This window comes from Vidua macroura, chromosome 6 (assembly GCF_024509145.1).
Source record: "Vidua macroura isolate BioBank_ID:100142 chromosome 6, ASM2450914v1, whole genome shotgun sequence".
In the NCBI taxonomy this organism is placed as follows: domain Eukaryota; kingdom Metazoa; phylum Chordata; class Aves; order Passeriformes; family Viduidae; genus Vidua; species Vidua macroura.
In genome coordinates this window covers 7,233,765-7,249,076 of record NC_071576.1, presented here as the reverse complement: position 1 = coordinate 7,249,076, position 15,312 = coordinate 7,233,765, and the positions used below count along the sequence as shown (strand labels likewise).

The 15,312-nt window shown below is 46.0% G+C and overlaps 1 protein-coding gene across 1 annotated transcript; it reads right to left on the bottom strand.

The window, feature by feature from the left end:
• Positions 1-8,322: 8,322 nt before the first annotated feature.
• On the bottom strand, positions 8,323-10,695 carry HSPA2 (heat shock protein family A (Hsp70) member 2). The gene has a single exon (XM_053979399.1). The coding sequence runs from the start codon at positions 10,613-10,615 to the stop codon at positions 8,711-8,713; it is 1,905 nt and encodes a 634-aa protein (XP_053835374.1). The 5' UTR covers positions 10,616-10,695; the 3' UTR covers positions 8,323-8,710.
• Between the last annotated feature and the right edge of the window lie 4,617 nt (positions 10,696-15,312).

Below are 15,312 nucleotides of genomic sequence, written 5' to 3'. Positions count from 1 at the left end.
ATAACATCTCCACAGCCACTTATTTATGCTCATTGTGGCATTGATGGTCAGGAGCTGCAGAGATTTTCCTGGTTTTCCCAGGACTGGCATCAGTGAGGGCAGCTGGTCCTGGTCCTTCTGTTATGGGCAGTGACAGCGCTCTGAACGTTAAACACCCTTCAGCTTTGGGCTTTACAAGATTTCTAACTATATCAGGTCACAACCTAGGTCCTTACATGAGCAGTCAGCTCAAGATTTGGAAGCTGCACCTGGAAATAATTCCCAATACTAAGGTAGGTCACTTTAGGGCATGATTTCGAGGTTTAGAATCTTTGGCATATTGTGAAACATTTGGTTTTTCAAGCAGAGAATCTCTCACACATCATTCACAGCGGGTAAGTGTTGTGTATAACTGGTATTGCTTAGTTCACACCCAAAATTGGTACAAATGACAAAAGCACTTTTTGCCAATAGAAGTCAAGTCTCCATCGAGGGTGAGGTTTCACATTACAGCTAAACCAGCCTAAGAGCCAGTTGTTAATGGAAGAAGCATTCTTGATCCCATCGAAATTTTCCCATCATTTACCTGTGTGATGATTCTTTATCTTTGACCCCACAGCAAGGCGGCTCCCTAAACTGTCAAAAGTAGTCATCCAGCAAAAATAAATTAGAAGCTTTCTGTTTAGTTAGCATTTTATATCAGCTCATGGTGGAGTCAGTCAAGGGCCAGATAAATATAAGTGGACAAGGGAAGGAGCACACCTTGCAACAGACCAGGTCAGCTACAACCCAAGAAAATGTTGCTGCACTACTGTATACTTTGAAAGGATGAAAATACTTAATCTAAGACTTCTAGACAGGTCAGGTCAGTAAAACAGAAGGAACATTTCCTGTGCTTCCTCCTCTTAAAAATGGCATCAATCTTTTTTGCAGTAGTTGCTAACTAGGGAAAATAGTCTTGAAAGTATCACAGGTGTTCATGACCATGTGGAAGAACAAATGGACAACACAACGTGGGGAAAGAAAATTTCCATAAAGCAACCTGTCCCTAACTTCCCTTAGTTCCAAAGTCTCCAAACACTGCATCTTTTCTCTTGTGGGTACTATTTAGAGGCATATCCATGCACTCAGAATCAGTCCGTGGATAGGTAAGCAAGGATCTCAAAACAGCCTGAAAATTCCTCTCTGGCTCTGCTCTCTGCAGCCATCTCTTTCCATTTTTTTTATACAACTGCATTGTGTATGTTGTGTTTCCAGTTGCTATTGCCAGCTGCCAAGTGCATATCTATGACTTGGCAGCCAAGTTACATATTTAAGAGGATGAGAGAAGCAGGTTTGGGAACAACCTCAGATCTCATCCGTGGCAGCCAGGCAGCACTGTAGAAACAGGCTCAGGGGAGACGAGAATGTATGGAACTGATGGCTCATTGGCTCATTTTTAGAGAGCAGGGCTGTCAGCAGCCTCAGGAGACCACTGGCCCATCTTGACTCCAGTAAAAGTTATGCTAAAAGAATTGGCAAAAGTAAGGGATGTGTTGCAGAGACCCAGGGCTACCTGTGTTAGTGTTTGAAGTGCAGGAGGCACGGGAGAGAAACCTTCCTCTGTAATGGAAATCTGCTTTGAATAGTCCAAGAAAAGCATAACACTAAATTCTCAGAAAAAACCAGCTCCTTGGCATTTCCAGTGGAAGATGCCATAATAGACACATGGCATTTTGCTTTTGCTGATTTATCACCTTTCTTGTGGGAATTATGCACATCTGAGGGGTAAAAACTAAATAGATAATGTGAAGCAATCAAGATGTGATGGTGATGAGTTCCACAGGCAGCATCCTAAGCAACAATTCTTCTTCAGAGCTGGGTCTGAACAACACACAGTAAATAAGGTGTATGTTCAATCAGAAACTACTACCTTCTTAGAGCTTACACTGCCCATTGTGTGCACTGACTGAGGCTGGTGCCCTGCAGAAGAAAAAAATATTAAAACCTGTTAGTGCATAATTAAAAACATGAGGCATAAGCACAAAGAAAGCAAGCAACAGGCTTGCTCCAATCATCATAATTCTGAACAACTGACCTTGAACTTTTAATAGGCTTCTTTTAGTGTTGTTTCTTGTGGTGTTTATGTGTCCATGAGCATCCCAGTAGCTGAGAACACTCAACAATATGTATATGTACCCATTCTTTAGGTATATCTAATGTTTAATTTGGATATCACACCCAGAAAGTAAACAAATGCATAAACTCAACAAAAATATCACTGACTCACCATCCAGTCATCCACCTCTTCTCTGCCTCTTTATTCTTGCTGTGTCAAGCCTCTGTCTCCCATACCCACTGCATTAATTTCCTCCTCTTTTCCCAGGGGCTGTTAAATGTCAGCCCTGGTTTCTCTGGGAATATTAGACTCCGTGCGTGCATTATTGTTTGCATTGGACACACAAGCACAGATTTCAATGTCACAGTAGCTAATACTGTCCATGACTACGCCATTTACCTGCCAAGTGCTCTGCCTGCTCATTAAAAACAGGATCATGCTGTGTGAATGGAATAAATACTGTCCCTTGGGCAAAATACCATGAACACTGGTGCAGATTTTCACTTCAGTTTTGTGCAACATGGAAGCTCCTAATTCCCTGTTTTTGGCAATTTGAACAGTGCATTCCTTGGATGATCCAAAGCAAAGGGCAGTTTGGTAGCTGCAGTGTAACTTCTAGAGAGGTACTGTGTCCACCTCACATCCAGCACCAGCTGTGCCCCAGAACCAGAGCCCTGTGGCCTCACAGCCACAGCTGCAGCCTGGCTGAAGGTGCTGACAGGCAAAGGCAGAATCAGGTCCTGACTCCACACCAAAAGTCTAAGGGAACTCAGGAGGCAGCAACTGCCTGGCACCACTTACAGGCACGCAGTCTGATTTTGGAAAGCCAGAAAAACGAGCTGCACATTCTTTTAGTGAACTCCTCGTGCCATTACTCCCCCTCTGTGGTTTTATCAGATGAGATTATTGAACATGAGCAGTTGTCAGCCCTTTTCACATAGCTTTGTGCCCCCAACAATCAACCTTTTGTTATTAAAGTGCCTCTGACAGAAAGAAAGAAGTATTAAAAAGTACTTCATACTCAAAAGGTATTTTCAAAATTTTGAATTTGATTCTGTATTCTGAGGCACTCAGAAATCTACGAACCTTACCAAATAGTGTCATATCTTAATTTCTAGTTCTTCTCAGGATATAATAGCTATCTACAGAAATAGAGGGAGAAGAAAGGTGAAAACTTAATATAGAAATGCTATAGACGAGATCTTCTCTATTCAGTTCTGTGAGCTTTGAAGGAAACTAGAAGGAAATTATGGCAGAGAACCTGGCTTTTAGTTTTTCCTGCATGACAGAGACTTTTTACATTATCAAAATTTTAAAATTAGTTATCTCCCACCTGTAGTGCTGGAGGTAGGACTAAGGACTAGCTACCATCAAATGTCTTTAACCAGGCTGTGTTGGAACATTTGCAAACACAAATGCAAATGAATGAGGTTTTCAGCAGGGAAATAAGGAGTCTTCCAAATGTGGTTTTGAAAGAAATATGTGTACATTTTTAGATACAGCCTGGCAAAAAGAAATTCTGCTTTCATCCATGACATGTGATTGCTAGACTGTCAGTGCAACTGTGCAGCAGCTCTTACAAGATTGACAAAATGTATTTCATGATGCTTGGCAGTGAATATAGAAAGGCAACCAAGACCTTCTAAACCCATAGAGGTTTCTATAGAGTGCTGCCAAAGTACATAATATTGCCACTTCTGGAAGTGGTTTTGTCTCCTTAATCCTAGTCAAGATAGATTTTTAACTGCTGACCTGCAAATGATTTGGAGCAGTGACATTTTTAACTGCTCCCGCAGGTAAAGTACAGGTGCTGCCAACTGCTACCTAAGTATGGGCAAGAACAACCTCACACTTGCTTAGTCCCCACACACATCCTGCTTAGTCCAGGATGCAACAGAAATCTGTCAACCTTTGCACAAAAAACAGTTCCTGCATGGTGGGAGAGAGTATCTTCAGCAGTGGAAAAGGGGCAAAAATTTCCTGTACTCGCAATTTTCTTTAAGACTACAAAAAAAGTGTTGGCTCTTAGAGGGAAATTTCTTCCCTCTCTGAAATTCCTGGCTGGTGCTGTTATTGGGATGACAAGGGCAACCAGCTTGTCTCTGTCTCCACCCTCTTGATGCAGGAGAGAGTAAAGGCAAATGGGTCATGCAAGGGTGGATCAGGGGGTTTTAATACTGCCATTTCATATGTGGAAGTGAAATATGTTGTTGCATCTGGAAATGCTGGCCTGCCCAACTCTATAATCACCACGCTGCTGCAAGCAAGAGCTGCTCTAGAGGCAGCTCTGTGCTATAGGCTTCTGCCTGCATAAATATGTGGAAGAGAGAGATGTGATACCTGACCCACATAGGTGTGCTAAAGAAGCTTTACTAGCATAACTTGTTTTGCTGTGGGGTAGGGAGGGGTGATAACTTTCCTGTGATGAGCAACTACAGAACGTAATTTTGCTGCTGTAAGAACATCCACATGCTTTGCTGCTTTAATGTCCCAGGACTCCCGAGTGCCAAGGTGCAGCGTACCTGACTGAGCAGAGATAAGACCACCGTGTGCTTTCTGAAGGGACACAGTAAGGGAAACTCATGCCAGGCACAGGGCCAAGGAGGAGAAACGAGGAACACCTTTGAGATAAGTCGAGTTCAAAATGCTGTTACGCTGCACTGCACTGACAAGACTGAAAAAAAGGAACTTTTAAGTATGCGTGCTGGGTGTGAGCACACATACTTAAATGTGATGCCTCGCATTTAATGTGAGTGCCAAGACTGGAAATGTGAATTTCCTGAATATTTTTTCTCTTTCTTCCTGCTCCTCATATGTATCTGCAGGAGCAGCTCACAATGAGGAAGACAATATTTATGGTGCAGTCCTGCAAGCCTTCATCTCCTACCTTGGCTGCACCCCACAGAGCCCCAAACCTTCAAGGAGAACCTAAATGACAGGCAGCTCCCAAAAGAAACGCTACCCAGCCTGCAGGGCTCCACGCAGTGCCTCCCGAGAGATAAAAGGCAGGCTGCTGGGATGTATTCATTCCTGCCTTTAAGATGGTATCACAAGGGATGAGCAGGGCTGCAGCCTGTCTGCAAGTCCTGTGCGCACAACTTCAAACAGACGCTCCGGAGGCGGCGGGGCCGGGCTGACTCACCCGGCCGGCTGGGTGGACACAGCCTGTCCGAGCACGTCCCGGCTCCCCCGTGGGCTGCCCTCAGACAGCTCTCGTGTCCTCAGCTCCCTCCGACGGCTCTCACACGGCGCGGTGTTTTAGTAATGCTTTCGGCTTTGTCTTTTTTTTTGGCTCTTTCCCCTGCAAAGCGACGGTGGGGAATTGCAGGGCGACCTGCGCCGCACGCAGGAGGCACGGCTTGGCTTTAGGGGTTTAATTTGGGTGATTAAATTCTCCAGTGTTAATGCCACGGGTGTTCCTCTATTTGAAATAACATCATCCAAACTCAATCAGAAAATATACAGAGCCCTCAAAAGTTAATACAGGAGTTGCACTTGTGCTAGGAAGTTACAAGCACTTTACATTCTCCCGTTTGTGGGCTTCATCTTTCTTACACAGCCTTGTGGGAGCGTGGCAAAGTTCAGAAAGCCAGGCCCAGGGTTTTGACAGGAGCAGCTGGCTTTCCTGTGAGTCAGGAGTGTGCACAGGATGAGAGACGCTGAGTGCAAAAGCAATGAAACTGCAGATTTTAGACAAGATTACTTTCCTGGCTCTGCCAAATTCATTTGAAATGTGCAACTGCTCTCCAGAAGGACATGGACACACCAAATGCACCTATTAGCAAATGAGGAGCAGCATTCGGGAAATTGACTTTATTTCTTTAAGAAACTGGGGAGGGGAGGGAAGGGGGGGAAAAGAGACCCACTGGAGTCAGAGGGAAGTTTCCACTAAGGGGATCAGAGTTCACTGTACAGTTAGTACAACATACTGAAAATCAACGTGAAGTTTTTCTCTGTTTTATAAACTAAGTGAATGAATGCAAGGAATCTAGCTCTGAGCTCGTCAAGTTTTCTGCTTCTTGCGTTCTGGGAGCTTGTTCACATATTCGAAAGGCTACTTTGTGCCTCAAGACTACAAATCTTTTCCCAAGCTGTAAGTCAGCACAAGTTTCCAATCCTTTACATACCCCACACATAGCCTTAGGTGTGGGGTAAGTAAAAGTTGTGGGGTGGAAAAAACACCCCTTTCGTAAGAAAAAAAAATTACAACTCTCACAGTGTTAACTTGTTGTTGTCCTCAAACTCTTTCACCATCTATATGGGGACCCCACATCCCTGGTCTCTTCTCCCTGACTGCCCCACTGCTGGAACAGGCAAAGAGCAGCAGTGGCCGAGGGGAGGGGAAGGACAGAAAACAGCACAGGCGTGAGACAAACTGTCTGCTGTGTGCATTTAGCTACATTAACTCTGCAAGACACTTAAATAACAAAAAATTGTGTTTAATAACTGGGAAGCGACGCTGAGGAATGCAAACCGAGGGCTGAAAAGTAAAGGAAACTATGTGGCAAGGGCAATTACCAGTTGGTTAATAGAAAAAAATAGTTCAGCCTGCATTTACAATGAAAATGGGTGCTACCTATTCTTTATTGTTATCCCATAGTAGTGGGATTTTGGTTAGGAAGAGTTTATCTGACAAAATATTACAGTTTACAGCAACAACTTTCCATTTACAGATAATCTAATGCCATCCATAAACATATTACCTATTCGTTCCTAGGGGAAAAATAAAAGTCACAGTACCTTCTCATTCCCAGAGGCCCTCTCTGTGTTACAGCCTGGAAATCAAGAGGTAGTGTAGCTGGATACAGCCAGGAAAGTGCCGTGTACCTGAATGCCAAGAGCCTGATTGCTGCCTTTGGAGATCTCACTGAAGCCCTCAGCAGGTGCTGAAGTTGCTGCAATCGACTTCTCCAATCTCACTGTCATGGCACTGACATTTACCTGCGAACTGCTCCAAAAACCTGAAGTGGTTTTGAGTCATTTGCAACAACAGCTATCAAACAAGCTTTTTAAAAGCCTCACATTCCCCCCTGTGATGACTGCAACCCTTTTCTGCAGCCAGTGAAGAGAAAGCCACAGTCAGTGAGTGCCCTGGAAAGCTATATGAGAGAAATCAATGTAATAAACCAGAGTGTTACATCTCTGCTTTTTATTAAATACTGAACAACTTTATTGTTGCCTCCCTTCTTGACACAAAAAACCTTTTTATAGATTTTTTTTTTTTTTAATATACATCACCCACAAGCTTAAGGAATCAGAGTCCTTCCTAAAAGTTGTTTGCAGTGGGGAGAGCTGGCAGGGCAGCACCCACCACGGTTCCCAGGACACTAACGCTGCCGACATCCAAACAAGCAACAAACCAAAACACGGCAGCCGATTCCCTTCAGCTGCCCACTGCTCTGCAGTTTTTTCCCTTAAAGGACAAGCCAGTCCGAAATGTGCATGCCATCAGGCTGCTGCAGGGGAGCTCATTAACTCACAGCGCCTCGGACTCCCAACGCTGCCTGCCAGGTTTTTTTGCTTTCTTATACAAATGAAAAGCTCTGCAGACAGTTTGCAGCAAAGCCAGACGAGTTTAACTACTACAGATTTTGCCTATTCTATTAAGTTCAGCATACCAGCTCCTTACTCAGCACTCCCAGCTCTACTTCTGATTGTCTAAAGAGGAGAAAAACACACAGTAAAGTATCGAAAGCTCAGCATACACAAAGCAGCCCAAGAATAACTCAGCAACTTTACAGCTGCCCACAAACCGGTCTCTATCGAGCCCCAGCACCTGCCAAGCAGGACTATTTCTGTTGTCCTCATTTCCCTGCTGTTCTCTCCCAGGCACACACACACGATGCATTCCCAAGCTGGGAACTGCAGCCCCGGACACCAGTTGCGGGTAAGAGCAGGTCCTGCCCCAAAACAGCACCAGCACACAACTCTGGGGAATTTCTCCCTGCTGTGAAAATCCCAGGAGCCGCAATCCCTTGGCCCCTGCCACGAGGTTGGGGGGCTGCAATACCAGGACACCCCCTCCCCAGCACCCAATCCAAGCTGGGCTCCCCTCAGGGAGCCCCCATGCTCTCTCCCATTACCACTCTAGGGGCATCAGCCACCCCTCCGGAGCCCAACACCCCCCTGCTCCACTGCTGTCACCACCCAGAGCCACAGACACCACCAGGAAGGTATTCCTTACCCCCTCCCCCCCCCGCCCCCCGCAACTATTGCCCCTTCACAGAGAGGAGAAAGAGGATAGATTTATGCTTTTAAAACATTTTATTTATTACCAAAATTTCCAGAAGCCAAATTTGGCAAATTTTTTTTTCATCTTCTGTAAAGGTTTTCATGCATAACTTGAAACTTGTCAACTGCAACAGTCAAGTGGTTACTTTAGAAGAGACAGAGACAAACATCCAGAATACAAACAGCTGTATCTGAATTAACAACATTTGTCTATTACTAACCTTATAAAGCAGGACGTGCCTTCCCTCTTATCAAAACCAAGCTGACAGATCTGCCTTTATACACACCCAACAGAATAAACTCTGTTATCGGCAAGGACGTTTTCCTTAAACGTTAGAAAAAAAAACAACAAAGCAAAGAATGGAGTGACTGTCCATAAACCAGTCTATACTTCAGTCCTCTTTAATCTACTTCTTCAATGGTAGGGCCGCCGGAGCCACCTGCCCCAGCCCCTCCATCTCCCCGGTACAATTTTGTGACGATCGGGTTGCAGAGTTTCTCCAGCTCTTTCTGCTTGTGCTCATACTCTTCCTTCTCAGCCATCTGGTTGCGGTCGAGCCAAGACACCACCTCCTTGCACTTGTCGAGCACTTTCTGCTTGTCCTGGTCACTGATCTTTCCCTTCAGTTTATCGTCCTCCACTGTCTGCTTCATGTTGTAAGTGTAGGACTCCAGGGAGTTCTTAGCTGCCACCCGATCCCGGTTAGCTTCATCCTCTGCTTTGTACTTCTCTGCTTCTTGCACCATACGGTCAATGTCGTCCTTGCTGAGACGACCCTTGTCATTGGTGATGGTGATCTTGTTCTCCTTACCCGTGCTCTTGTCCACAGCGCTGACGTTCAGGATACCATTGGCATCGATGTCAAAAGTGACCTCGATCTGGGGGACTCCCCTGGGTGCTGGGGGGATGCCTGTTAGGTCAAACTTGCCCAGCAAGTTGTTATCCCTTGTCATAGCCCTCTCACCTTCGTACACCTGGACCAGGACGCTGCTCTGGTTGTCTGAGTAGGTGGTGAAGGTCTGAGTTTGTTTGGTGGGGATGGTGGTGTTGCGCTTGATGAGAGCGGTCATCACTCCTCCAGCCGTCTCGATGCCCAGGGACAGAGGGGTAACATCCAACAGCAGCAGATCCTGCACATTCTCAGACTTGTCTCCCATGAGGATAGCTGCTTGTACGGCAGCACCATAAGCCACAGCCTCATCGGGATTGATGCTCTTGTTGAGCTCTTTACCATTGAAGAAATCCTGTAGCAGCTTCTGGATCTTGGGGATACGGGTAGAGCCACCCACGAGCACGATCTCCTGGATCTGGCCCTTGTCAAGCTTGGCATCACGCAGAGCCTTCTCCACTGGCTCCAGGGTGCCACGGAAAAGGTCAGCATTGAGCTCCTCAAAACGGGCACGAGTAATGGAGGTGTAGAAGTCAATGCCCTCAAACAGAGAGTCAATCTCAATGCTGGCCTGCGTGGAGGAGCTGAGGGTGCGCTTTGCCCTCTCACAAGCTGTGCGCAGCCGCCTCACCGCTCGCTTGTTACCAGCAATGTCACGCTTGTGCTTGCGCTTGAATTCTTCCACAAAGTGGTTCACCATGCGGTTGTCAAAGTCCTCCCCACCCAAATGGGTATCACCAGCCGTGGACTTTACCTCAAAAATCCCATCCTCGATGGTAAGGATGGAGACATCGAAAGTGCCCCCTCCCAGGTCAAAGATGAGCACATTCTTCTCTCCAGCCCGGGTTCCCTTCTTGTCCAGGCCATAAGCGATAGCGGCTGCAGTGGGCTCGTTGATGATACGCATCACATTGAGGCCTGTGATGGTGCCGGCGTCCTTGGTGGCCTGGCGCTGGGAGTCATTGAAGTACGCTGGCACTGTGATGACAGCATTCTGCACCTTGCACCCCAGATAGGCCTCAGCAATCTCCTTCATCTTGGTGAGCACCATGGAGCTGATCTCCTCTGGGAAGAAGGTCTTCATCTCCCCCTTGTACTCCACCTGCACCTTGGGCTTGCCTCCCTCATTCACCACACGGAAAGGCCAATGCTTCATGTCCGACTGCACCGTGGGGTCGTCGTACTTGCGGCCGATGAGGCGCTTGGCATCAAAGATGGTGTTGGTGGGGTTCATTGCTACCTGGTTCTTGGCAGCATCCCCGATGAGCCGCTCCGTATCAGTGAACGCCACATAGCTGGGTGTGGTGCGGTTACCCTGATCGTTGGCGATGATCTCCACCTTGCCGTGCTGGAAGACACCCACGCAGGAGTACGTGGTGCCCAGGTCGATGCCGATCGCCGGCCCCTTGGCAGACATGGTGTCGGCTGTTTGCGCTGTTGTTCGCCCGTGTCCACCCCGCCCGCTCCAGCTGCCGCCGCGGCGCGATATGCCCTGCTCGCGCCGCCGCCGCTCCCTTTATACCCGCCGCTGCCGCTTCTGGAACCTGCCAGAACCCTGACGGCCAATCCGGACGCCCCTCGAACAGCCGTTTGGCCAATCGCCCCCGCGAGCCGCCGGGCAGTGCCCGCCCTCAAAGCGCTGGCCAATCAGAACAGCCAGCGCCTACCCGCCAGCCCGCCCCTCGGGGGCCGCGATTCTTCCGGGTTTTTCTCGTGCGCCATCGCGCTCAGCCAATCCGCGCCCGTGCTGTCCGCTCGCCCCGCCCCCGCCGCGAGCCTCAGCTAGAAAGTTCCAGCTGACATGACGTTATGCCGGGGATTGACAGCAGCGCTGTCCAATGGCAGGCGGGGGCGGGGCGGTCGCTACGGGACGCCCCCGCGCTCCGCCCGCGCGGACTCGCGGCGTGTGGGGGGCTGCGGGTGCGCGGGCGCTCGCGCCGTGCGGTGTTTGTAATTCCTGAGCGCTCGGCCCGGCACTGGGGAATTTGCCCTTACTTGGTCGCAGGGCGGCAGAAATTTCGCCCTCCCTCCCTGGCACAGACACACGCCTCCCTTCAGCTTCCCCCCCCCCCGATTGTCAGCGCGGAGCGGCCGCCGCCCCTGCCCCGCCGCGGCGCCCCCCGAACTGTCATGGCGGAACGCCTCCCCTCACGCAGCTCCGCGCCCTCCCGCTGAGGGAAAGCGCCTGAGGGAAAGTCCCGCCGAGCCCGTGTTTAGCCTTATTTCGCCCGAACTTGGCGGGCTGACAACACCCCCGCCCCGTGTCTGTCCCGGTACCCAAACCCGGGGAGTGGCACCGGGTTCTCCCATCCTGTCGCCCATCAGAACTGAGGGAATGGCAGCGGGCTGTCCCTTCCTGCCCCGGCACCAGAACTCAGGGAATGGCACCGGTGGGGCTTTGGGGGCTCTGTTGCTGCGTGTTCCTGCGTGACCATTCTTGAACCGCCTCCAAATTCTTGTCTGTTGTGCTAATGTGGGATGTCGTCACACCTACGTTTAGCAAAAGCTATGGAGCTATTAACTCGGAGGTAGGAAAGTGCTTTGATGAAAATACATTAAACATGAAAATCCGCTGTGGTTTCTGCAAATTATGCCTCCGTACTCTGAGACAAACACTTCAAAATATTCCAGTGCTAGTGAGGAGGGCAAAACAGCATTCTGAGATTTTTTTTTCTTTTTAATACAAGGAGTCTTAGTGAGTAGCTCCTTTAAAAATGTTGCTAAAAGTTTGCTATCCACAGACTTCAGGAGTTGTGTGAGAGAAGGATTAATGTCACTGTATACTTAAATTCTCTTTCATTAGTTTTGTCCCCAGCCTTCAGCAGTTTGCTGTACCTGGCCTCATAGAAAATGTGTTACAGCTTTTCCCAGAGTGATTCGTATTCATACAATTATTATAGGCACTGTAACTCCTGTTCAAAAACATCCTTGTTTCCATTAGTGTCTTTTTCAAAGCCTTTTTTACAAGACATGAGAACCCCACCTCTTCTGTGCATTATGTGTGTAGTTTTGTGATGGAAGAGCCTGGATTTCTGACTATACATATTGAACATGCTTAAATAACTATAAGTCTTACATGGATCTTGATTTCTTTTTTTTTTTTTTTTTTTTTTTTTTCACATGGGTTCTGACCTTGGAGCAATCTAAAAGAAGTCACTGGAAAATGGGAACCATCAGCTGTCTCTGCCTACAGGAGCTGCTCTGTATATCCCGTGTGCATATTTCTTTGATGGGAAGGGTGTCGGTTTCTCCTGTAGTTAGACCAGTGACTGATTCATCACTGAACCATCTCTTCCTGTAATTCACTGCCACTTCATTCAGTTGATTGTATTATATGGGACAGGGAGAAATGCCAGAGCAGTACAAAGAGAGGTGGATAATAAAGTCTGTTTCAGCTGAAAAGTTGATGTTGTTTATTATTTGTATCCTTTTGAGGACTGTCCCTTAGGAGCACTAATAATGCACAAGAACCCTGTTTTAATAGCTGCAGTACAAACTCAGACCCTGTTATTCCAGAGTAAAAAGAAGACTCCTGCCTCAAAAACATATTTATAGAAACAGTAGATGGAGAGAACAAGTGGAGTAGAAATAACACAATATTGATTAACACAATAAACAGTCTTTGCAGCAAAATTAATCTGATGTCTCATTTAACTATAGCTGTAATCTAACAAGGTTTATCCAATTTAGAAGTGACATTTCATTTATTTGGCCCAAAGCTTTTAACTACATGTTTTATCAGCCCAGGCACAAAATATACACAACAGCCCCAGACAAAACTTGTTTGGGGTTTCCTCAGCCCAGTAACTAGTGTGGCCCTGATATGGTTGTGCTGACACCCACACGTGCTGGTAACCTCCTAAAGAGGTGTTTGCATTGACTGGATTACTGCTCACCCTGTGAGTACTCTCTCAGTCCTGTTTATTTCATCACTGGAGTTGTTTTGATGTAGCAAATCTGGAGAAAAGATCTTGGAGGAACACGTGAGCACACCAGTTTAATGCTACTGGTGTAAAGAGACATCCTAAGGAAAAATTCAAAGCTCTCTGGACTGAGGCTGTTTAGCCTGTTGCAGAAGTATTTCTTTTCCAGCTGGGCACACAGGTGCTGTTTTCTTCTGTACAATGATATGTCTAGATCCCAGCTGCTTTTTAACTTTCATTCCTATTCAGTCAGAAGTTCACAGGATGTTCTTGCCATCACCTCTTACTGATGTCCTTAGAGAAAGTCCAGTCTAACGAGAGGGAGCAACCTCTAAAACCTCATTAGACATATTCTCTCTTCTCAGCAGAGCTATTACCAACCTGCTTTTTGTCAGCAGTTTGTGAACCAACTCATCCATGTAGTCATCCTCTCATATGGGAAGAGCCACATGATTCCCTTTTATGTTGCTTCATATGCAATCATGGTACAGGTGAGCCAAACCAACTGGTTCAGAAATTAAAGAGTGAGCTTTATGGGGAGGACTTCAGCACAAGTCTGATTTTCCCTTTAACAAAACATTCGCTGTTATTCCCTCATCCTGAATCTGTAAGCCGTATTTTCACAGCAACTTCCAGAGCAGCAATTTGGCACCACTGGCAGTGGCAGGCCTCTTTCTGATCCATTTATTTGTGTTTAGGATTGATTATGCACCCATGTTTCCTGTTCAGCAGTGTTATGTAATATGCTGTAGGCTATTCTCCATTACACCACCCAGCCAGAAATAAAGATGATACTTAGTTTTCTTCAGTGAAGCAAGAGCTCAGTATCCGGAGCAGAATTGAGAATTCAACCCTTATCTTTATCTTGATAAAAGGAAGATTTTTCCCCCCACTTGTTTCATAAGGCAATGGAGTATAAAAATAGGACTGAACCCAAGTTACAGTTCAATCAGACATCAGCCACTTGGAAATGCAATTAATTTTTTTTTCAGGTTTGGCAGTCAGAAGACCTTAGACCTTAAATTCTGGTATGCATTTCCCTAATACCCATTTCCCTAGTAAAAATATCCCAAAAAATTGCATAGATCAGATTGTATTGGTGAGAACGGATTATTTCATAATATAGCAATCAGTTCAGAAAAGTCTAAGCAACTGCTATTCTAAGATGTAGTAATACTTTGTCACAACACCTTTTCATCACTGAAATTCTTCATCTCGTTTATATTTGTGAAGATATGTCTGCTGCTTGGAATTCAGACAAGAACTACCAGCATATAAAATGACAAGATTCTTCTAACAAGGTGTTGCATTAAAAATCATAGTGTATGTAGGGGGAACTATGTAACTTACTTTGTATTTATATACCTCCAGGATTTGTGCACAGCTGCTCCTTGTTAATTTAAAGGGCAGCCACAAGACATCATCTTATTTATATAAGCACTCCTTTGTTTTTGTGACTTATAAATAAAGTTCTGCAAATTTATAACATGTTTTTTGGCAAATGACACAAATGCGTGATCAGTACTATGGAAATAGTCATAACAGCAGAATATAGGGCACTGTAATTTCATACTGCCAAACCAGGAGTTCAAAATTTGTGAGTCAGATCTCCTAAAATTATAAACCTAGAGGCTTTATTCACCTTCTGGCTTTTTCATTTTTACCATATGATCAGATTACACTTTTAGGATTTTCCATGTAATTTGCAGGTCTAATGTTTTTTTAATAAATAAAATAGCTCATTACACCATCTCTCAACTGAAATCAGGCTGCCTCAGATTGATTAGAATCAATAAAATCATGGAAGTTGCCAACACTGATTAAACTAATGCTTGATGCTTCAGGGAATAATTGTTTTATAATTAAGTGGTTTTTAAGCACATTTATTTACATAGACTTCTGACAGTTTGCTACAGTATGATTAAAAGCTGAAGTTAGTATCACTAGTGCTAACCAGATAAACTGGTGTGCTGTGCATTTTAGGCAGTGAGTTCTTTATTCCTTTAACTGCAGCCTCCTTTTCTTGCAGGCACTACCAGCTCTGCTGACAGTCCTAAGCAAGTGACTTTAAAGCAAAACACTTTCCAGCAATCACAGAATCAGAGGAGAAAAGGACCTCAACAGGTCATTTAGTGCCATTTTGTGTTTAACCAAGATTCCCTTTCTTCCAATTTAAGGCAATTATTTTTAT